The sequence below is a fragment of the Cottoperca gobio genome, chromosome 11, assembly GCF_900634415.1.
Source record: "Cottoperca gobio chromosome 11, fCotGob3.1, whole genome shotgun sequence".
Taxonomy (NCBI): domain Eukaryota; kingdom Metazoa; phylum Chordata; class Actinopteri; order Perciformes; family Bovichtidae; genus Cottoperca; species Cottoperca gobio.
In genome coordinates, this window is record NC_041365.1 from 10248024 (window position 1) to 10271022 (window position 22999).

The window sequence follows — 22999 nt, forward strand, 5'->3', positions numbered from 1 at the left end:
AGCTTATGGCACAGTCACTACACACTAAAACATGCACACAGGTACCTAAGAGGTAGTCCAGGAATACGCAGTAATCAATGGAATGATAAACAGAAAAGGTGGAAGAAGAAAATTCTGCATAAATACCGCCATAATTATTTTAGCACATTTGCACTTCAAAGTACTGACTCTGAATTAATCTGCTTGTACAGTGAAAGTGAGAGCAGCAAGTGCCAACTGCTGTGAGACAAGCTCTGAGGTACCAGTTAAACTAGATATTCATGTTAGCTTAATCAGCTAATTCCAGTTGCTAAGGTTGCCATGGTGAGTAAACAAATTACTAAAAACAACAGAGTAGACAGAGTTGTGTGAGTGAGTATAAGTCAGTGCACGCGTGTTTCCCAGCTCTAATAAACGACTTACAATCCTCCATCTGTACATTGAAATAACATTTATACAAACAGACAGTCCGGACCGCATTCATTCCAAATGGCATAGTTGTGTGTCGCTGGTTCCTGTAGTCAGCTGCAAAGTTAAAGTGGCCGTGGCAGATGTTTCTAATGCTAAACCCACACATGCTGCTCCAAACTGCCAACATTTTAGTTGTTGCAGTAGGTCTCAGTATCTGTGGCCGCTTTGCACAGCTGGCCCGGGTGGTAATTACAGTAAGCCGCATTGTGGTTGCTTCAAAATTGTAAGAGTATAGTATGAGAAGGAAAAACACTATTTACAGAGTGGATTTGAAATACAATCCCAGCTAAGAAAACACTACATTGTGCAACCGGCGATGTGACGTCAATACATCACAGACAAGTCGTGAGCCAAGTAGACTGGCTGTTTGGTCCAGAGACTCACCCCAAGGTCTTCATCACTGAACTGATGAAACGTCCTTGCAATCACACATATTTCAGCTGTCTTTGACTTACAGTAGCACTTACACTATGACCCTGTTGATTCAGAAGCTTCGCATTATAAACACACAAGCTGGTTACATGGACGGATGTTGAGATCTGTTATGCTGTGATGTTGACTTGTCTTATTACCCTGCCGATCGGATTTGATTGTAGACAGGACAATTACAAAATATTAGGTTGTTCTGAGGCAATTCATGTTCACATTACAGTACCTGATGTATACACTTTGGACGAGCACAATGATCTAAGACTGAGATCACGCTTGACAAACAAACTGTGGGCAGATGTCCAGAGACACACTTTCTATGGCTTACTGAGAGAGACATTATGGAACAACAAAACAAAAAGGATTTTTTTATATATGCCGTCATTTCATTTGCAATACAAAAGTAGCACAAATGTATGACAATGTTGCCGTGCATCTGGAGTAATGTTGCAATAACACATTTTCCCATGAAATGAACTTTAAAAGAAAGAGACCTCCCTGTAACAAGACAGTAACAAGAAATACTAATAACAACGGTTTTCATGGAATTTATATCAAGTGTAATTCATTGGTTCTCTTGTGGCATAAAACTGGTACTGGTCTGTGGAGCTCTCTTTTCATGGCAAACCGTTTTGACTGTGGCAGACGGACTTAAGAGCAGCTGTTGGTGAACTTTGCCTGGGGGGGGAGTTGACCACTGCAGCCACCGTCTGTGTCACTGGCTGTGTGGGCAGACAGTGAAGCCAGCTCTGTCCCTGTTAGCAGAGTATAATAACACTGCCAACGCCTCCAGTGACCCGTGAAACCTCCCATCTATAGAGATGAATCATACAGATGGGGGCTTGTAACAGAACTACCCATCCACCAGACCTACGGCAAAGATTTCTCGGGATATATGACAGTGTATCAGAATAAATCAGTTTTGAGCTCTGCAAGTACACCTCAGAAGACGCAATGAAGTGTTCTATAAGCGTGGGTTTAGTCCATTGCGAAGGTTTCATTATTTACTTCAAGCATTCAGCCTCGCCTCTTACTCAGCTTTGTAATAATGTTACAGCAAAAATAATTGAGGTTTATTTATCAAGAAGAATTTTTGCTGAGCATGCACGGTGTTCTCCAGAGCCGCACTGGTTGACATTCATAGAGTTACACACATTCTCACTCAGAGTGCATTACAAACAGCATGAAACTCAAAAGAAAAACCGCATGTTGCGAAATAGTACCTTGCCTCTCTTAGAATGTCCCTGATGGCCCAGGGATTCAAACATGTGATTATGTTTTGTTATAAGAAGGATTATCTAACCTTTAGGCTGCCATTGACTGCAAATTGATAATGGCATTTGAACAGGGGCGGAAAATATGCTTCAAGCTACAAATAGAAGAAAGCCAGTTAGAGTAGCATGGTGAAGCGTAGAAAAAAGGCTGTGTGTTTGTTAACTAGGTTTCCACCGTAGGGGCTTCCAGTAACAACTGTATGGACAGGAAAGAAAATGAAATTACAGCACAATAAATGAATTATCAATAAAAAGCCCTTAATACTGTATCTGAGGGGGATCAATACGCCACAGCCGGGCTGCAATGTGGGCCGAGGGCTGAAGCAGGCCTATAGCCGAGGGACCAGCCAGATCAATAATGTCACTGGGGGTGATTGACGATCAATGCTGCCAGTGACGTTGATTTATGATCAATGAAAGCAGGGCACCTGACTAATAAGGGGAGAAGGGGTGCGCGAGCGGGGTTGCAGAGCCTCCCCTTTACTATAACTGATTGGGGATCGATGAAGAGTGGCACCGTGGCTGATTAGGGATCAGGTGACTTTGTGGAAGAGGAAGGCAGCTATGTGTGAGAGGATTTGGTTGGCTGCGTGGAGACCAGCCTGTCTGAGCCGAGCAGAGCTGCAGAGACTGTAATTAAAGCCGTGGTGAAAGGAGCTTTCCACTGGTTGATAGAAGCTGCAGGTGCAGCTCTCTTTGCTCTTTCACTTTCAAAAGAGCAGCCGCACACACACACACACACACACACACACACACACACACACACACACACGATTTGTTTCTGTCATTCTCCCTCATAAAAATCTTCTCTGTTACTCATGGACTCACACATCCTCCGTCTCTTTTGCCTTATTTTCTCACAGTCTTCATCTGGTTAAAGACACTATCATTGCTTTTTTGGTTTCTTGCTGCAATAACCGCAAAAATGTCATTGTTGGACTTCTTGTTTATTTTCAGTAAATTCCTCACTCTTACTGAATTAACAGACGGCTGTGTTGTCACTTTTTTTTGGTTATGAACTGCCTGGGTTATTTCAGATTAGCTATGTAGCCTGCTTCATAAGACTAAAAAGCCAAAGTTAGGTCCAAAGTAAGATGGCTAACCCACTCATCTGCGCTTTGTCTGACAGACCCCTGCACTTCTGAACTTCAAACAACGCATTAGATATTCCCAAGGCTCATAATTCATTAATTTCTTAGGTATTCTCTTTGTTCTCGAGCAGCGTTGACACTAATTTCCTTCTGTCTTTCTAAAAAGAAGTTGCTGACAACAAAGTGGCATCTTTTTTGTGCACACTGAATACATCAACAGTTTTCAAAGGAAATTGCAATTTTTCTTGGCTTATCTCCTGAAATGTATAAATTGTTTTAGATTTTGAAGCTCGGGTCAGGGTGATTAAGTAAATTGAAATAATACAAAGCAGCCAATCTTTTGAAATTCACTTGCACAGCATCATTATGTGTCTGCCGTGCATATGTCTACTGCTTCTGGCATGTGTCATCACTATCTATCTGAATCCTACAAATTAAGTTTCAACTGATCAATAGGGTGTAAATTATCGAAGCAGGAATGCCCTAAAATAATATTTCGAAAGATTTAGAGGTTTAAACCCCTGAAACAAAACAATCTCTGGTCAAAATCTGACCCCGCTTCCTTCCTGTGTCAGTGTTTCAAATAAAGAAATACAAACTAAACAAAGTATGAAGGCGGTCTGACAGCACATTCCTCTCATGTACACACTTAGCAAAGTCTTCAGCATTATTTATACTAGCATCAGCAGCTATGACCCTTTAATCCCCTTGAGAGAGCGATAACCAGAGAGAAAGGTTGACCTGTGGAGAATAACTTTGAGTAAGTCCTTGCTTAAACATCTCAGAAGTGTTGAAAAGGCTTTGTTTTTCTCAGTCTGCATTAATGGGCCCCAATCGATGTGGGAGAGCCTTGTTTTTTCTCCACATGTCCTGACCCTTGGGAGAAGCACATGGAGGTAATGTGGGAGGGGAGAGATATTGACGTACAACATCGATATCACTGGGTTCACAAGCACCGACGTGGTGAAGGTAACTCCTTCTTTCTTGAAGTTGAGGTCGGCTATCTGGTGTTTATCAAGGACAGGAGTACAGCACGAGTGGGCCCGAGTGTCAGTGTGGACTGTTGTTCAGCAGCTACACAAACAAACACCGTGGTTACACCAATGGTATTCATCAGTGCTTATAATTCTCCTCCAAAGCACCTGTCCCAGATACAAACACACACACACACACACCAAAGCTTTCACTTAAACAATGGCAGGAATGTGAGGCAGCACAGCACTGCTGCAGAGGCAAGCACATCGCCACGCTGGCGCTCATCTGTCACCAACAGCAACCAGCCCGCCAGCCGCCATGATGTGCAGCTTAATTGGGGGAGCTGATGAGGTCTGATGAGGCCGTACTTATTGAATTCCCCGGCCTGTTATTTAGATAATGCTGGAGAAGAGCGGCCTCCGTCCTCTTTCCCATTCTCATCCATTCACTGTCCCAGCAGGGGGCTGCTGGCTAATTCACTCTTGTTTGTAATGGCTGTGCGAGCTGAAGGGATTTGGACACACTCTCCCCTCAATAGCACACATCTCACACTCCCCGCTGTAGATTTTACCCCATAATGGGCCTATTTGACGAGTTAACCAGATCCCAACACCCGTCTCAACCCCCTTTTGCCTGTCTTTCTTTTGTTTTGAGGGGGTATTGTTGAATAATTAGACTTTCTTTTCCTCAGCTTTTCCAAAAGCAATTACTAAACTTCCAATATGTGTCTGTATAGTGTTACCTGGTTTTGTATGCAGAGAGAGAAAGGGTGTGATGGAGAGAAAGGAAACAGTGGAGTGAGGCGGAAGTTGCAGAACAGATGGCTAAATGGCAGGACAATAAACTTTTAATTCTGTCCTTAGACTGGCGAAGGAGATGGAGACCGTGAAGTCACAGAGGGGTGCCAAGAGTGCTGCTCAGTATGGGACAACACATCAAAACGCATTAGAACCGACGGGAACTCCTGTGATTAATGCCTCTGTCGCACAGAACTGAAAAGGATCTGACTTTCAAACGTAAAGTTTCTATGGAAATATTCAGCATCTGGGTGGTCGACAATCATCAGTACCAGCGGAACACACACTTGCTGAGACGAGGACTGCCAGAACAACAACAAAAGAGTCAATATCTGAAGATCGTCCTCATGAGCAGGAATAAAAAAAAGACTGTCATAAAACTGACTCAAATTCTGACTGCATTAAGTGTAGATGTATTAATGTATGCATAGTATCTGAGATCTTGCTTTCCCAGTTGTGTGTCTGTTAGAATGTGCATTACAATGAAACACAATGAGCTATCATTAAAAGTGCGTACAGGATTTTCTTCTCTTTGGAAGTTTTAAAGCAAGCTAGTTCTGATCCTAAATAATACCTTATATCTAATACCACATATTGTGCCCACTCAATTTTTGATCCATGGAATATGATGTGATATTGAAAAAGAGATTTTTAATCTCAATGAGACCTATCCTGGTAAAATAAAGGTTATAAATACATAAATAAATAAATAAAAGTGACATGTTGAAAAACAAAAGGCCATATTCATACGGGCTAGTTGTTGTGGCCTTTATAGATCGGGGGGGGGGCGATACTGACGAGGGGGGCCATTAAGGCATCAACATTTAAAAGCTTACATGGAGAAGGTACAACGTGAAGTTCACCAGGGGCAGATCGAATCAATATCAGCTCGATTTAGAAATCTGCTGTATAATCCTTGATCTCCAAGGCTATTTGCTTTGCAGCCTGAAATTGGATACACCCCGACTGCATCCATCCCCCACACCGCCCCACCCTTACCCCCGTTGCGCCGAGCCCGCTCCACAAATGAGACATGCTGAAAAATTGATCTGGATGCATCTGTGGCAAGATTACGTCTAGGGCTAAAAGAGAGATACGACTAGCTCAAGGTAATTCATAAATCTGTGTGTCTACATCTAAGAGGATCATGGCAGGGACTGGTGAATGTGAAAGCCTACTGTATTGGTATTATCATAACTACAGCGCTGCTATCTGGCAGACTGCTGCACAAAAAGGCCATTAAGTCAACACCTCTATAAATGCTAAGGGCTGGTAAAGGCCACACACTGAAGAAAACACCAGTATATACTTCTATATAGCACATGCTGCTGCAGGTCTGATTAACAAGGACGTAAGGAAAATAAATCATCTTTGTTTATTTCGCCTTTAAGCAACGAGGCCTTTTGATGTATAATACCATTTTTTGATGAATTATTTGGAGTAGAATAGGATATAATATAATAGAACTGCATCGCCCAACCACATGTGGAAATAAGTCTTTTACTTTTTGTTGCCTGTCAACTCCTAATCCTGTATATTTTACATGACTGCTGACTGTTTTGGACCTGGAAAAAATAAAGTAGAATTTGATTGTCTTCATTTGTTTTTTATTATAACCACTTTGCAGTTGCAAGCATTCATTTTCTATTCATTCATTAATTTGTTCATTCAGCCTTGAATTTATGCAGGATGATTGTATGAGAGCTTCACTCTCGTACGCTCTCACTCGATTGACATTAGTTCACATTAAAGGGTAAAATGTTGATGAGTAAAAAAAATAATAAAAGGCATCTACATATCTACCTAGGTACAGGAATACTTAATGCCGAAAGTATAGCTTGTGAATGCAATACTTTCACAGACTACACGAGAACTAACCTTGCAACAATACAATACAATTGTCAATATGGGGTTTCGACCTGTGGTTGCTTTTGTTGTGTCCAACATTACAACAATATGACGACTACAACTAACGGTTGAATGTTTGATTCCCATTAGTTGACTTGCTTATTATATGTGAAGGGATTCTCCGCCAACAACTTCTTGTTTTATTATTATTCAATATATTATTACCTTACACATTTATATGTGAGTCGGCTTTTATCTGAACTTTTACAGTATCTTGAAATGTTTCAGGACCTCTCAAATGTTTTGGTGCTTGACCCTTCCTTCTGCCTTCAGGCAGGTGAAACAAAACAAACACAAATATTCCACTTCAACAGAGAAGCTGCACTGGAGTAACAACACTTACTATTGTGTAGCAAACAAGACAAGAACAGTGAGATTTCTCAGTAGGGTACATCTTTAGGTGCCTCTCTGCTGAAAGTGCGGGCTGCCTGATATTTTATTTTATTCCCATGGCGGCGTGTATTGTTAGAGTGGCAGTTGTTGGACTCTCTGAGGCCTTAAAGCACTCTGTTTTCCCCCGTATTACTTGTGCCCTGTGGGGGGACAGACAGTTGTAGCGAGATGCGGTGCAGCGCAGCAGGGGTGGTCCCTAGATACCACAGATTCATACTTTCCACCTGACGCACAGGATAGAGTGAACAGAGAGCTGGCAATTACCAGACTTCTCGCTATATATACTGCAATCCTGGCCAGCTCTGCTCTGCTGTACTCCACTCAGAAGGCTGTCTCAGGGCCAAGCTGGAGGTAATGAAAACAACACACTCCTAATGGACTATTGATGTGTGTGTATTTGTGTGCGTGTGTGGATGTATGAGAGGAAGAAGTGAGAGAGGCTCAAAGAACAAAGGTAGGAGACTGTAAGAAATCATTCTGTTGGCGTGCTCGTGTGCTTTTCCTTTTGTGTTCTTTTCTGTGCTTTTGCAAGCCCAAAAAGTGTGCATCCATATCTGTGAGCTACTCTAAATCATCTTTATAAGCTGAGCAAAAGCAGAGGAAATAAACCACAAGCGTGATACAGTAACCATGGTGTGATGTACGGCCAGCCAAGGAAACGGAGACAGACAGAGAGCCCGTGTATCTGAGACATGAGGTCACCAGGTGTATTTCCATCGTCCTTCAACTCAAAGCAGCAGGCAGCTCTCATATAAATACGCTCATATACAAAGAAACACAAATAGCTCCAGGTGACATGAAAACATTGGGAACTCAGACGCCATCACAGTGAGTTTCATCAAATGGAACACATCCCACTCCTGCTGATCATCCATTGGCAGAGCATGTAGATGTGTACACGTTATTTGTGTCTCTGTGTGTGTCCCCTACCCCCGCTGGCAGGCAGTCGGATGAATGAAAGGGCGTCAACTCCTGGAGGTCCGGTGGCGCTACAGAAATAACTCTGCTGACCACAGTGACCTCTGCTTGTTCCCACACAGCCTGCATCCTGTTCTAATGGAGGACCGTGCTCTATTTTGGGGGCAGCAGCTAGATTTATCTCACTGCCCTTTGTGTCCTGGGATGGTGACAGTGACATGGCCGGGGTGTAACTGATGCCTGCTTTTTTTTTTTTTTTTTTTCAACACTGCTTCCTTGACGGAAGCACACAGAGGACACAATTAGTCTTGAGGTCAATTCTAGTCAGTCAGATGACCTGGCTAAACCTCACTTCTAAATGTACACGCATGCTAGAAACATGCTAGAGCGGAATGGAAAGCTGTAATCGATCATGTATTGTGATGCTGTAAGCTGATGAAAGGTGCAGGAGATTAGGAGGTGGGATGCACAGAGAGCACGCCTGCTGAATTGCTTGCATACCACAGAGACCGTGGAGCATGATTATCCTCCTCACCAAACTTAATCTTTGTTCTGGAGGACAGGCAGGCTGGCCAAAAGGCTATGAGCTCAGTGACCTACTGTATCTGCTGAGAGGCAGAATATTATTCTTGGAAGAAGAAATGCATTGCCCCAGGTCCTGCATTAGATTATGTTGACTGATGGCTAAAAACCTGGAGTTTAGAGATCCGTGAAGATAACGTGTGCATCTCAGGACTTTATTCCTAAGAGTGGTGGAGATCCCAGTTAGATCCAGGAAGAAGTATAAAAAGAGTTTTCTTTTGAATGACTGTAAAGTCAACAGAGTGAGTGAGCAACCAACAAGATGTCCACAACTGTGTTTCACTGTATAGAGCTAAAAAATAAAACTAATGATTTGCTCAGTAATACAGTAGCTGGATGTGTGATGAGTCGTCAAACTGATTGATCAATCCCTCAAACCTGTCTTTTATTCCTTTGTCTCAACAGTACCTGAAACAACACACACCAACCTACAAAGCCCCTTAGATAGTTTTAAAGCATGCATACATCAGGATGCTAACATACTCCCAATGACTGTACTTATCTGCCGATGATTAGGAGGTGTAGTGTTTACCGTTGTCACCATCTTAGTTTAGCATGTCGGCATGCTAACATTTGCTTATCAGCACCACTTGGCCTGATGTTGGTGCTAGAGGAAATGTTAAACATTAAAATCAGTCAGGGGATCACCAAAGGCATTAGATTGTTAACGTGGTGACCATGAATGTCTGCATAAGTTGTGATGGTAATGTTTCCAATAGTTGCTGAGATATTTTAGCCTGGAAACATGGGGTGGACAGACAGAAGGACACAAAAAGCCATGAAGCTAGCTCGGCTAAAACCAGCTTGTGATGCGATGAGGCAAAATGTGAGAGAATGTATTCTTAATTACTGGGTGTATTTTAAATTGATGAATATTTCACTGCTTTGTTGCTGCTCCACTTCCAAAGATACATAATTGATAACTGAAAAAACTTTGTGGTAACTGCCCATGTAGGGAATCCACAACACAAAAGCAATGCACATCACACATCAATGAACAGGCTGATCGCATATCAAACAACGAGGAGAGGAAGAATGTTGTTCATAAATATAAGCAGCCTCAGGTGCTTATTTTGCTCGCACTAATATTGTATGCTCTCAACCATATCCAGTAACATAGATGGGCATCAGGGAGGGTTGAGCAGGAATGTGTTCGATGCGCAGAATAGCGAGCAGAGAGGAAGGGAAGACGTGCAGGGAGAGTAAGGGATGAAAGACAGTGGCGGCAGGGAAGATAAGAGAGGCGGGGAGGGTCGAATGAGAGAGGGAGAGAAAGTACAAAAGCAAGGACAACAGAATAGTACAAGGAGAGATGTGAGCAGGGTGAGAGGGAGAAAGATAGAAGGGGATCAACATGGTGGACAGCTGGTCCGGGGTCACGGGGGTCAAGCTCAGGAAGCGGTCGCACAGTCAATGTCATCCTTTCATCTCGTCTGCTGCAGATGCAGCAACCTAAACTTTACTCAAATTTAACCTTCCAAAAGCACGGGTTGATCCAACTTTCAGTCCTCTCTCTTTTGCTTCCCTGCGCCACCCATCACTTTCTTCCCCTCTCTGCCCTTTTCCATCTGTTCTCTTTTATCTCCCTCTCTTATTCTTGTCACATTTCCTCAGCTCCTAATCTGTTTCTTTCCATCGCACTCCTGCTATATTTCTCTCCATTACTCTCCCTCGTTATGTATCATTTTCTCATGGTAACTCTCCTACATGCCGTCTCTCTCCACATTAGATGTAGTTGAGTGGAGAGCAAAGTCAATCGTTCCTGCCTAAACCCCTCCAGGAGCCAGCACTCCTCTTCTCTGCCTAAACAAACTTTGAAGCCAATCAAAGGGCTTATATTATTTCCTGTGGAAGGGGACTGCAGCAGGTGAATACTTTATATTTCAGTGACAGATCCACTCAGAGCGGCTCCTCTCTCCCCTCCTCCTCCTCCTCCTCCTCCTCCTCTCTGTTCTAACCGTTGGCTCCGATCATGATTGATACAGTTCAGTGGCAAAACAAACAATGCGTGACAAATCCAGATTATTGTCTGTGGGCGAGATAAGGTTATAATGAGAAAGTGCATCGGGGGAAATTGATCCTTTTTCAGGAAGCTGTCTGATTTACTGGGGATGCCAATAATAACTTCCTGTGTGACCTGCCTCTAATGGGAGGCGGGTGAAGTCAGGGGTGGGGGATGGAAGGTTCACGCTAAGAGGGCAGATTTCATTACGATGCAATATCCTGAGAAGCGCGTTTGAGAGAGGGTTTGGTGGCTAATTATTATCCGCAGCAGTGTATATTGAAAAGCTGTCTGATTGTCTTTGTGTCTCCCAAACAGAGACAGAAATATGAGTTCACGCTGGGTGACAGCAGTAGTAAATTAATTATCAATACATAATGGTTTGAACTTTTGATTATGTCAAAAAAGAGGACTTAAAACATTAGACATAAACAATTCACAGATCAGCACCCATGCATGACACACAGATGCATCATGGGCATTGTTTGGAGAGGCAGCCGTGTTTGAGACGAACTGACAGCCGAGCCACCAACCTACTTGGCTACATGTTAAATCTACACGCCATAGGGGAGAGAAATGGGCCTGCTGACAGGCCAGTTATTAGCCAGGGGAGTGTGGGAGGGATTGCAGAAATTAACATGGATTACTCAAGTATGACTGACAGTTTCAGAAGGGATTTTTGTGACTTACCAAGTGAATTGGGACTTGCCTTAATTCAGCGAGGGACATTTTAATACCGTGGGCTGTCTCTGCTATCTTGGCACCGTTGCCTTGGTGAGGACGCCAACAGGGGAGGGAATCTTTTTTTCTGCAACAGCACCCCCAGCAACAGCTCCCCCACCCTCAGCGGCACAGGCCTTGTGATCTGCAAATAATGACGGGATGTGTCGGCGGGCCAGCACTTGGGGTTCAGAACTGTCTTTTGTTTAAAAAGGGGGGGGGGGGGGCTGGCCAACTAGTAACCCTTGTCAACTCTGTCTGGCAGCGGCGGCGGTTCTATAAAGCCTGGGTGTCATCTGGATCTCTGACAGATCCGGGAAGTAAATCCGAAAACTGATTTCCACACGTCTCCATGAAGAATATGGCTGTTACTGTAGGCTTACATCAAAGTTTTATGTGTACATTAGAACAGGGTACTTTTTAACTGAGAGTGTGAGTGTGAGTGAGGAGAGACAGAGACAGTCACTGTGGTTTGAAAAAAGAAAGAAATGGTGAAAACAGATAAAATGAGATTATATTATATTAAAAAAAGAAGCAGTAAAGCGTGTACATATTGCATGTTTCCGTTTGGTTCCATCTCCCTGGGCCACTGTGGCTGCTTCCTGATGTGGTTTCCATTATTTATCCAGCATCTATTGGACATTATTGGAGCCGACTCTAAGCTCTGTTGCCATATTGGCAGCAGGACAATGGAGTGAGCAACAACAACGGAAGGGAAAAGGAAGAAGCTGCAGTGTTACTGCACATTCAGTCTGCACTGAATCACTATCTGTGTAGTTAGACATTCATGAGAATGCTGGATTCCTTGAAGTCTGGCGCTGTCATTTGTTAACGCTACCTGTGTTTAGCTCTTCTGAAAACACACCTTCTTGTTTATTTAGCTGTTGTTTGATTGTTGACAATGAAATCAAGTTAAATTGCCTGAGCAGCACAGAACATGTATCAAATCTTATCAATCTGCCACGGCTCACACACAATACGGGAATGTACATGAGACTACTCACCTGCCAAAACCAAACAATGGCTAATGTATCTCCGGTTCAAATTACATTTACCATAGGGTGTCATCTCTAAGCTGTTTAATGCATTGTGGGACGAAGGGCTTTAATCAGCGAGGCTCAGTGGAGCCAGCGGATTAAATCACTTTTTATCTGCGCTTCCTTTGACTTTCCCAGTGCTCAGGGTTGCTGTGTAAATCATAATGCGTCCCTGTTGGGCTCACTTCAGTATGGTTTATTGCTGTAGTCACATTTCATAAATTCTATTTATTTTGTGTATTGAGTAAATCCACATGCACTGAAAAATAAGGATAACTACAAAGTCGATAATTTCTTGGAAATGATTGCATTGTGTCTACATGAGTGTATAAATCCTGTAAGTGTGTATCCTATGCATTTTTAAATACATGTATAATAGGGACGTGCATCGATGTGGGCAAATATGTCTATCGGAGAAAAACACATTAAACACACCTATGTGTGTTTTGGCACACATGCACTTTATCCAAGGAGTATGTGAAAGACTTTGTATCTGTGTGCGGGCGAATGCACACTCACAGCCCGCAACAGCGACAGAGAGAGCGGCTGCCGCATTGCACAGAATAGCTAAACAGCTGTAGTGCTCCATCAGGGCAATCGATCATGTCCCTCTCTCTGAATCACAATCAGACGTGGGCAGAGCAGAGAGGCTGGAGCAGGCCTCGGTGACTTGCTTGTTTGGACGAAAAGCTACGCACGTCTCATATCAACCAGGCCTCGCCAAACAAACCTGACCTGGATAGCTTATTAGATGCATCTATATGCGAGTGCCGTAGTACTTGTTTCTGTAGAACTTGTTGCAATACACAGACAAGTATCTAATTAAAGTCTCTGGGGAGTACCGACATGTTTTAGTGCTTATGAACAATATAACCGTGTCTTTGAGGTTTAACGCACTAATTATTTATGTTACAGTTATAAAGGATGTCTGATCACTACAAGTTTTGATATAACACCTCACATTCTGTACATGGCGACTCTGAGTAACAGCAACGTTAATCAAAAGTGCATTACACCATATATTGCATCTAAATAACACGTGTAAGCACTAGAAAATTAGATATGATTTAATTAAACACGTAACAGTAAGAATAGGGGAGCTGTTTAAGTATCCTTAGCTGCCATCTGCCATCATCCCCCCACACTGTATATCATCTCAACATCTCCTGTAATCACAAGGAAGTTAGATGTTATTACATTAAAATTAAAAACAGGAAGTGTATGGAATCTGTCTGTGGCGCCATTAACGGCCATCTGCTGGCATCTCCATAATCTTCTGTTCTGTATGTTCCTCCTCTCTGTGTCGCTGCGTTATCTGCTACTCAACGTTAACATCCTGCCAATATGGCGACTTCCTTTCCGCTTATTTTCCCATGGTCAGTTGAATTGAACAGATGACCTGGCACCTCATATCCAGATATTTACTTCCTGGTTTGGGACAGCAAGGTTATAACTCAATATCCTTTTGTATTGCCACTGGACACATCTGAGTAGAGGAGGGCTGCTTTAACAAGACCCACCCCCGTCTCACACACACACACACACACACACACACACACACACACACACACCTTGACACAGTGTGATTGAGTAGCTAAGCTGGAAATGCAGAGGCTTGTCAGATATGGGCTTGAGAGGATTGGTGAGCAAGCTTGGTACATCGAGAAGCGTGTGTGCATGTGTACGTGCATGTGTACGTGCATGCTTGCTGAGAGGGTTGTGTTACTTTGTGTGTGTTTGTGGACTATGTTTCAAACGATAAATGGTGGAAAAAAGGGATCTCATTAGCATTATATGAATGTTGACATTCCATTCAGGTCAAAGTTAGTGGTGCATGACGATGTTCGTGCTTAGGTGGTTTGTGCATGTGTATGTGTCAAGGTTCAGACTGTGCAGTAGTCATGGCTGTCACACAAGTATACACATGCACGTGCACACGCACACACACGCTCCTGCTGTGCTGTGTGTGGCGAGGGCCCCCCGGGGGGGGGTGCTGCTGAACTGTCAAAGCAGGATGGATGAAGAAACTGCCCTGAATAGCAAGGGGCTCTGGGGAAATACCACCAACATGACACACACACACACACACACACACACACACACACACACACACAAATATACTACGTGTGTGCTCCAGGTTTAAAATGCATACATTTCAATATGCACGCATGAATCACAAAACAGACACAAATGCATTAAAAACACATGACATGCACACGTATTCACAAACAAACACACACACACACGCGCAAGAACACACAAATCTACATCTACAAAGGAGCATTCGCTGCATGTGTTAGAGCCCCGTGGTCCGTAGAGGAACATCTGAGGCTGATAACAGAGGAATGTGCAGAGATCTCCATTTAACAGACAGCAACTCATCATGTCAAAAAGCAGAAAAAGCGTACTTCCACAGCGCCACCCTTTGATAAACTGAAAACTATGGGAAAAGTATCAAGGGAATGACAGAGTTGGACCTTTATCTATCAGTATTCACAATTAGAACATCTGTGGGAGACACTTTTCAAATATGACGCACACCAAGTACATGCAGACTTAAAGAATAAGTCTTTTTTATTACAACCTGGTTGTTACCTTAATACCTTATACGTTTTAGAAATCATTCCTGTCCGTTATATCAACATTGGAGTCACAAAGTTAATTTCTGAGATCTGGGAACAAGCATTTTTGCCAATATCATGAATCACTTTGGTGCATACGATGTCATCATAAATGATAGAGTTAGGGTTAGGGTTGGCCAAAATGACAAAGAAAGAAGACCTAAATTATAATAAACCGAGGAATTGATTATCATATGCATTACCTCACATAACAAATGGCAACAACACAAAGCTACATGAAGGGAAAGGGGGATTTTCATGAACCCTTTAGGAGGGACCATAGTAGCACCGGACCAGAGTAGACCTTGTAAACTTAACTATTCCTAATTCCAAAGAAGGATTTCCTCGATCAGGGCAGTAAATCTTCATGCTTGGCACAAGCCTGAACAATCCATTAACAATAATAAAGCCTGAGCGGCCGGGAGATAGACCCTTAAAGGGGAAGGTCAGCCTGATATTACAGCTTTAAAGGTTTCCTATTACGGCTCAACTTCAATATAACCACTCACCTTGCCTTTAATGGCCGCAGGCTATGCAGTGGCTGAGCATATATGGAGATTCTAAATCCAGTCTCTCTGAGATATTACTGTATAGTGAAGAGCGATTTATGGGTCCGTTTCTGTCCCGCTGGTTGGAGGTGTGAGTATTGTTAATAAAATTGCCACAGGGGTGAAGGAGATCTCTTCGGTATCGGCCTGTCTGGCCCCCGCGTCCTGCCGAGACACGGGGGAGGCTGCAAGCGCTGCAGCAACTGGCCCCAAAAGTGCTTAGCCAGCATGCTTTTCCTTCATCTTGGCCTTTCCTTCTGACTCTTTGTTTCATATCTTTACTCTCCTTCCACCTTGCTTTTCTTTTGGCTAACCCCTCTTGTCACCCTTAGTCCTTTAGAGAATTGCTCTCTTTCCAACATTTCCAATGTCTCCTTGTATTAAACCTTTGGGACAGCGATGCCACTTTGGACCCAGAATTAAAAATACATTTCGAACACACAGCTGCAGCCTTGTGTCCATATCTGTCTCCCTTTTGTGGCATTTTTTTTCTTTCACCCTCTTTCTCCTTGGCCAGCTTGTTCCACTGTCTAGGGTGACTGCAGAAAAGAAAGATAGGAAGGAGAGAGGACATGGCAACAGAGAGCCGGAGCAGGAGAGGAAAGAGGGGAGAGTGCAAGCTCTTAAGTAGATTGCAAAGAACAGCACAGAGGCATGAGTGTGAATATTAAGAGGGTTTTCTCCTGCCCAAGAAGTTTCAGCCTGCAGCAGAAGCACCGCCAGCGAGGGAAAGAGATGGTGACAGAAAGAGAGGAGGCCTACAGAACCGTCAGCTATTCAGCCATAGCCCCGACAGCTAGCTTCAGGTGTCAGAAACAACGGTGTACACAATCTATCAAGCTGTCCGGCAGATCTGAGATGAGGAATTATCATAATTGAATTAGAAAGGAAGTTTCTCATTGCAAAGGTGATGATTTTCCCAGAAGAAAAGGAAAACGGGTGATGGGAGAACAATGTATAGCAAAGGAGGGGAGACTCACCTGGAATGCCTGGCGGGGTTTTCAGGTATTTCCCATTGAAATGCTGTATCACTACTTCACATTTCTCTGTGGACTCCATCCTGCAACACAAAGTGATACATGGGTTTAATTTGAATACATATTCAGTAGCCATTTGTAGCAAAGGGTAACAGTGCCTCCTTAGAAATACAATTACTTGAAAGCTTGACACTAAATGATGACAGAAAGAGAGAATGCTTGTGGTAAATACACTGAATTGCTTTATGGTACAAAGGAGATTTCTTTATGGCACTAAACAGAATCAGAATACACTATACACGATCACAAACAGGTAACAATAGCTCTGAGAGGGAGTTTACCTCTCATCTACACCAGGGTAACATTTGTAAAGCAAAATATATCAAGAAGTTTCTGCCCTTTGAGAGCAGTGTTGTAGTTGTAATACACTCAACATTGCTTGTTGGACTTTTGATTTTTTTTTGAAAATCAGATTTTAATTCTTTTATAGGAAAGCATTTATAAATATTTAATATGTGGCCGGGTTTTATCATCTCGCGCTGGCCATAACGTCATCCTCCTGTATTTATGTTTTATTGTATGTTTTTATGATCCCTCCATTGTTTGTATTTCCTTCTATTGTTGTTTCTGGTTTTTATCTTATGGTTCTTAAGTGCTATATAAAAGTTTATTATTATTATTTCTTTTTTTTAAAGGGAATATCATTTAAGGATTGCAGTTTTGTTTTAACGACAGGCTTTACATTACTCCAGTTAAATCAAACTATTGCTTTAATCTGATTATTCTGTATTTGCATACATGCATGTAAACATGGTTAATGTATAGCTAGACATATATATATTATTTTTTTCTTCTCCACAATTTCACTTTAGACTCTTAACTTTATTTTGCCCTTTAAGTTGTTCATTAAATGAGGACATCCATTGTACAAGTATACAATTTACACAGGAGTATACGAAATAAGCTTTACCATGTGGATGATTCATATATGCTACATCCAGAGTCTGTCTGTCCATCTACTGGGGAAAGTCACGAGCCGGAAGTTCATAACATTCAGAGTTTGCAGTGAAAAAGGTGGAGGAATGTAGAAAACGGGGGATAAGTAGGTATGAGAAGGTTAATGTGCTTATGGATAGTTGTTACTCTGAACTGAAGAGCGAGAGATAATTCAGGAAGCTGACTCTTTCCTCCTTTTCCAGCCACTGGATCAAAAGTCTGAGGGCCGAGCAGCTGTCCAGCAGGAGGGCTCTGATCTCTAAATACCCATACACACACACATAGCACATAAGTATATCAAAGACATATTGAAATGTGAAAGTGTATTATCCGTTTGCATGCACAACTATATTTTATCCTTGTGCTGTGTTGGGAGGAGAAATGCAAACTTAAGGGCATTTTGACCTGATGATGGTTCTACGTGGAAAGTCAGGGGATCAAGTTATTACAATTCATCCTGAGGGGAACAATATGAATGTGTGTGTGTGTGTGTGTGTGTGTGTGTGTGTGTGTGTGTGTGTGTGTGTGTGTGTGTGACAAAGCCATCCCATTTTTGTTGAGACATTTTTACAGGAAACTAAGAACGTGAACCTGAAGTGGCGCTAGATGAAAAGTCAAGGGATCGTGTGTAACATGAATATCTGTGTACATTTTGTTACAGTAACATAAGAAACAAACACCTTATTCATTCACAAAGGACTCGTATTAAAATGAGAGGCTTGAGTGCTATGCCTATGCTTATGGTAATATGCTCTTGGAATGTGCAGAATTCATTGCTTTCCAGATTTCCATGCTTTATTCGGTCTCACCTCCAAGAATACTCATATCATCCTGTCAGCCTCTCACTTCTCTGTCCTCTGTCTCTCTCATCCTTCTCCTATCTCTACCTTCTTCCTTTTTGTTTTTTATGCCATAGCTTCTTTATCGCTCTCTCCGTCCCATCCATCTTACTCCCGACCCGTCTGCACCTCTTCTTTTTGACGTCTCTCTCATTCTTCCCGGTCTTTCAACCTTGGTTTTTTCCACCATCTTTCAACATTACCCTCTTTCTCTTCCGCTCCATCTCTCTCACTTTCCGTGCCCTCCTTTTCTTCGCTCTCCGTGCATCCGTTTGTTTCTCTGTGCACCCTAACCACATCAACATCTTTCTCCCTTTTCCTCTCCCTGATTCTCTTTTTAGAATATGTAATCTTTCACACTTTTTTCTGCCATCGTCCATCTCTCACTGACCTTGTATCCACCTCCCCCCCCCCCCCCCCCGTTTCTTTTCCATCCGTACCCCCCTGTGTTTGGGAAGACTGAGCCAGTGTGACTCAGCTGATCACAACAACTGACCATTAACACTTGCACTCAGCAAGTGGAAATTAGATCAGTAACACTGTCCTTCATCTGATTAAAATAAATGTGTATTATATACAGACAGGGTATGGTTTGATATTTTTATATATATTATTTATTATATAAGATTTCATTTAACAAAAGAGACCAGACTTCACAATATACAATTAGCCATACATGGACTGTGCCTCAATTAAATTGTTAATATTATAATTTAAAAAAGATTATAAAAAAAGATATCAAAGAATAAGAAAAGAGTAAAAATAGTACAAATACAAGGAAGACTTTCATGACAGCTTTCAGTACCTGAGAGTATTCAACGCTCAGAGTGAAGGACAGATTCCGGTGACTAACAAAAAAAAGCATTTGAGTTTGATATCCAGCTCAACATTATTATATTATATAAAACTATCTCGTGCCCAGTGTGAAATAAAGGAAGTGGAGACCAGAAAACAAGAGCTAAAAATGTAGCTAAAATTCAAATTTAAGGTTTTTATTTCTGTTTAATTGAATTGTTTTGTGTTTAATTGTTTTAGTCCATGTATTGCACGGTATATCATACCTTGTATTGTGTTATTTATTAGAAACTTTATTTATTAGCATTGTTTGATGAAAGCCATGCCAACAAAACTTCATTGACTTGAAATGAATAAACAGTGTTTTTGTTTCCATATAATCAGTATGCAGGTACAATCTGCTCCTAATCCATGTTCACAAGAGATTATTCGTAGTGGTGTTTTTGCTGTGCATTTTAAAAGGGGCTGGAAATCACCCTTCTGCAGAGTTTCAAGTGATTCTCAGACTGGAAGTGTTGATGCTCTCCTCGCTATTCTCCGGCGCTCTTTATCCCTCCTCCTTACACCCCCTCTGGCTATTCATTGTTTGTCTCCTCCTCAACACTCTTTCATGAAGGTAGGTAGACAGAAAACAGGTGGGTAGATGAAGAGTAAATAAGGCAGACAGGCTGTTAGGCAGTCATAGGGAAACAAGCCGGTCAGCCAGACTGTCAACTAACTTTCAGGGTAGCCATTCAGTCACAGAGCCAGCCAGGTAGGCGGTGAGGCAGGCTGGCTTTTCTCTGTGTGCTGCTGGTTAATGGCATCAGGTGCTGCTGTCTGCAATGATTAGTGCTGGGGCTGGAGTAATGGGCTCTGATAACAGTAATGGATCGGCCCACAAACAGCTCAGCTCAGTTTACTTTCTCTAATGCCCCTCGTGGCCCAGCCCTCAGCAGCTGTCTGTCTGTCTTTCTGTTGACACAGCTAACAGGATTTAGAATTCATAAAACACATCAATGTCTTTCTTGCTTCGAATGTCTTGTGGCTTGTTTTTCTGACCTGTACTTATCAATTACACAATAAAACCTACAGTACCTCTCTAATTTTTTCTCCTTATTTAACCAAATCACCACACGTTCACTCTTCACCTTTTCTACCAGACGCCCAACACTCACTCGTTTCACTTACTATTCCTCCATCTCATACCGCCTTCTCCTTCCCATCACCTTCACTTTCTCTTTATAATAACCTCTATGATTAGTTCTTTTCACCCGGCCATTGTTTCACACTCCTGTCCCTCTCTCTCCTGCCGCCTCACTCTCCCTTTTCCATCATGTCTCTGTTCTCCCACGGAGGGCTGCTTGAACAGGTGGCCTGTGGCAGGTTGTTGCTGTGCTCTGCTTGTTGGTCTGCAGGAGGCTGCCTACCAGACAGTGTGTGTGTAGGTGTGAGAGTGTGCAAACTAATGTGTGTGTTGCTCTATGTGCACACGTGCATGCATGTGTGCTTATTTTGCACATGTGTAGAGGCCTGTCTGTGCACGTGCACACATATTTGTGCATAAGTGCCTGTTTGTGCTGTTCTGTCCTGCTGTAACCCTCAGTAATAGAGCAGGGAATAGGAGAGGAGTTCAGCCTGAGCAGGTGATTAAGAAAAATCCCTGCAAGATGGCGGCTCTGTGGCCGTCAGTTGCCTCCTCTGGGTAAACAAGGGAGGATATGGAGAGGAACGAGAGCCTGGTGGCTGCTGCCGAGGACAAGGACAGAGCGGTTTATGACTTTAGGGGATTAACAAGCTAAAGTGGAAACTTTTCTAAGTAGGAAAATAAATAAACCATTCAGTGTTAGGATTGGTGGTGGAAATATTGAAGACTGGGCTGTACTGTAAGGACAAGGGGTTAATTGCAGGTATCCATGAATGCTTGAGAATGTACAATACCAAGCATCCATTAGTGGGCATATGCGCACATGCACAGAAGCACACACACTCTGATGCACAGGCATACACAAAGTCAAACTCATCCACTGGCAGACACATTGTCAAGCAGGGCTGGCAAACAAATCACCTAAAACTTTTTTCCTGCCTGGAAGCAGGATTCATCTGAAAAGTGTATTTTGAGAGTGATGTGTGTATGAACATAGTAAGCACAAGTATGTGCTTGTATGCCAGTGCATGTTTACGTATATAGGTCAATTTGTATGCACATCAGTCTGTGCATGTGTGAGAGTGTTTGCACAACTGACATGGGTTAAACCCATTTAGAAATGATTCCTTGGTACTGCTGCAGCATTCATAAAGTACCAGAATGGCATGGACATAAAACCTAAATTCAGAATTCCAATATGTTGTTTCCGTGGCTTTGGAAAGTTACATGTGATCATGAGCTGCTCTCTGTCAAAGCCAGAAACCAGATAAGTGAGTCTCAAACTTGTGATGTCATAAAGTATAAAGTCTTAAGCTGCTACATAGACAATGAATGGATCCATATCATGTTTGTTTTCTTTTTTATACCCAAATAAGCTTTGTTCTATTGTAGTGACACAGACAATGTACCCATATACTCAAAACACCCAATTTATGCTTCCATAGTAGCAGCATTACTGTCGTGTACCTGGCGAAGCCGACTCCTCTGCTGACCCCGTTGGCATCCCTCAGTATCCTGGTGGAGATGACGTGCCCCAGGGGCTTCAGCATGTTCTCCAGCTCCTGCTCATCCATAGACACCGGCAGGTTGGAGATGTACAGGTTGGTGGGGTCCTGCTCCTGTTGCTGCAGGGCCAGGGGTTAGAAGAGTAGGGGAGGACGAGTAGAGGAGAGGGTGGGGGGGGGGAAAGGAGAGGAAAAGATGAGAAATAATGTATCACCAACAAGTGTAAGAATTATGAAATATGCATCAGCTCTGTATCGTGAGCCATCACTTAAGACGTCGCAATGCTGCCAACAGTGGAGCTAAACTCTAGCTGAACTCGCATGACGTTTGACCTTATTGACACTCACACATTGATCTGCTACCATGCCATATGGATACACCAAGAGTTCACTGTGCCTCTGGCTCTATTGTGTGAGACAGACAGTGTGTAGGCTACATTATGGATTTGCGTGAGTGGAAAGTATAATGACAGAGCAAGTCTGTATCAACATCTTGCATGCAGTAAATATTGACATGTACTTATAGTAGTTATAGTTTGTTTGACGTCTTCTGCATTTCAAACCAATTGTAAGTCTTAAAGGGACATATTATGCTAATTTTAAGGTTCACAATTGTATTACTAGAACAGGTTTACATGCTTTAATTTTTAAAAACACATTATTTTCCTCATAATGGCTCTCTGAATATACCTGTATTCACACAAAACACTGACTGAGTTGTCTTATTTCACAGATACCAAAATGTAGGTGCACAATAAGGGAAAAAGGCAACATTTTTCATAATTTGACCCGTTTAAGTTGAAAGAGAAGGAAAGATAGAAAGAGAGAGTGAGAAGCTGTGTACTGCGTATTGTACAACAGCATTTTCTCTGTTGTGCCCGGAGGCTACTGCTAGCTAGGTGAAGCTGCACAGCTGGTGGTGGGTTGAGCCTGAGGGAGCAGCGGGCCCTGTGAGCTCTACAGTGGAACAGCTGGAAACAGCAGCCCCAGCCCCACGAGTCAATCAGTCACTGAGC

The 22999-nt window shown here is 42.7% G+C and overlaps 1 protein-coding gene across 1 annotated transcript in view; it reads right to left on the reverse strand.

The window, feature by feature from the left end:
• Positions 1 to 22999, reverse strand: part of LOC115015461 (RNA-binding motif, single-stranded-interacting protein 3-like) — a 185299-nt gene that overhangs the window by 47663 nt on the left and 114637 nt on the right. The window contains 2 exon segments of the mRNA XM_029442799.1: positions 16726 to 16805; positions 21946 to 22103. Coding sequence (XP_029298659.1) covers positions 16726 to 16805; positions 21946 to 22103 — 238 coding nt within the window.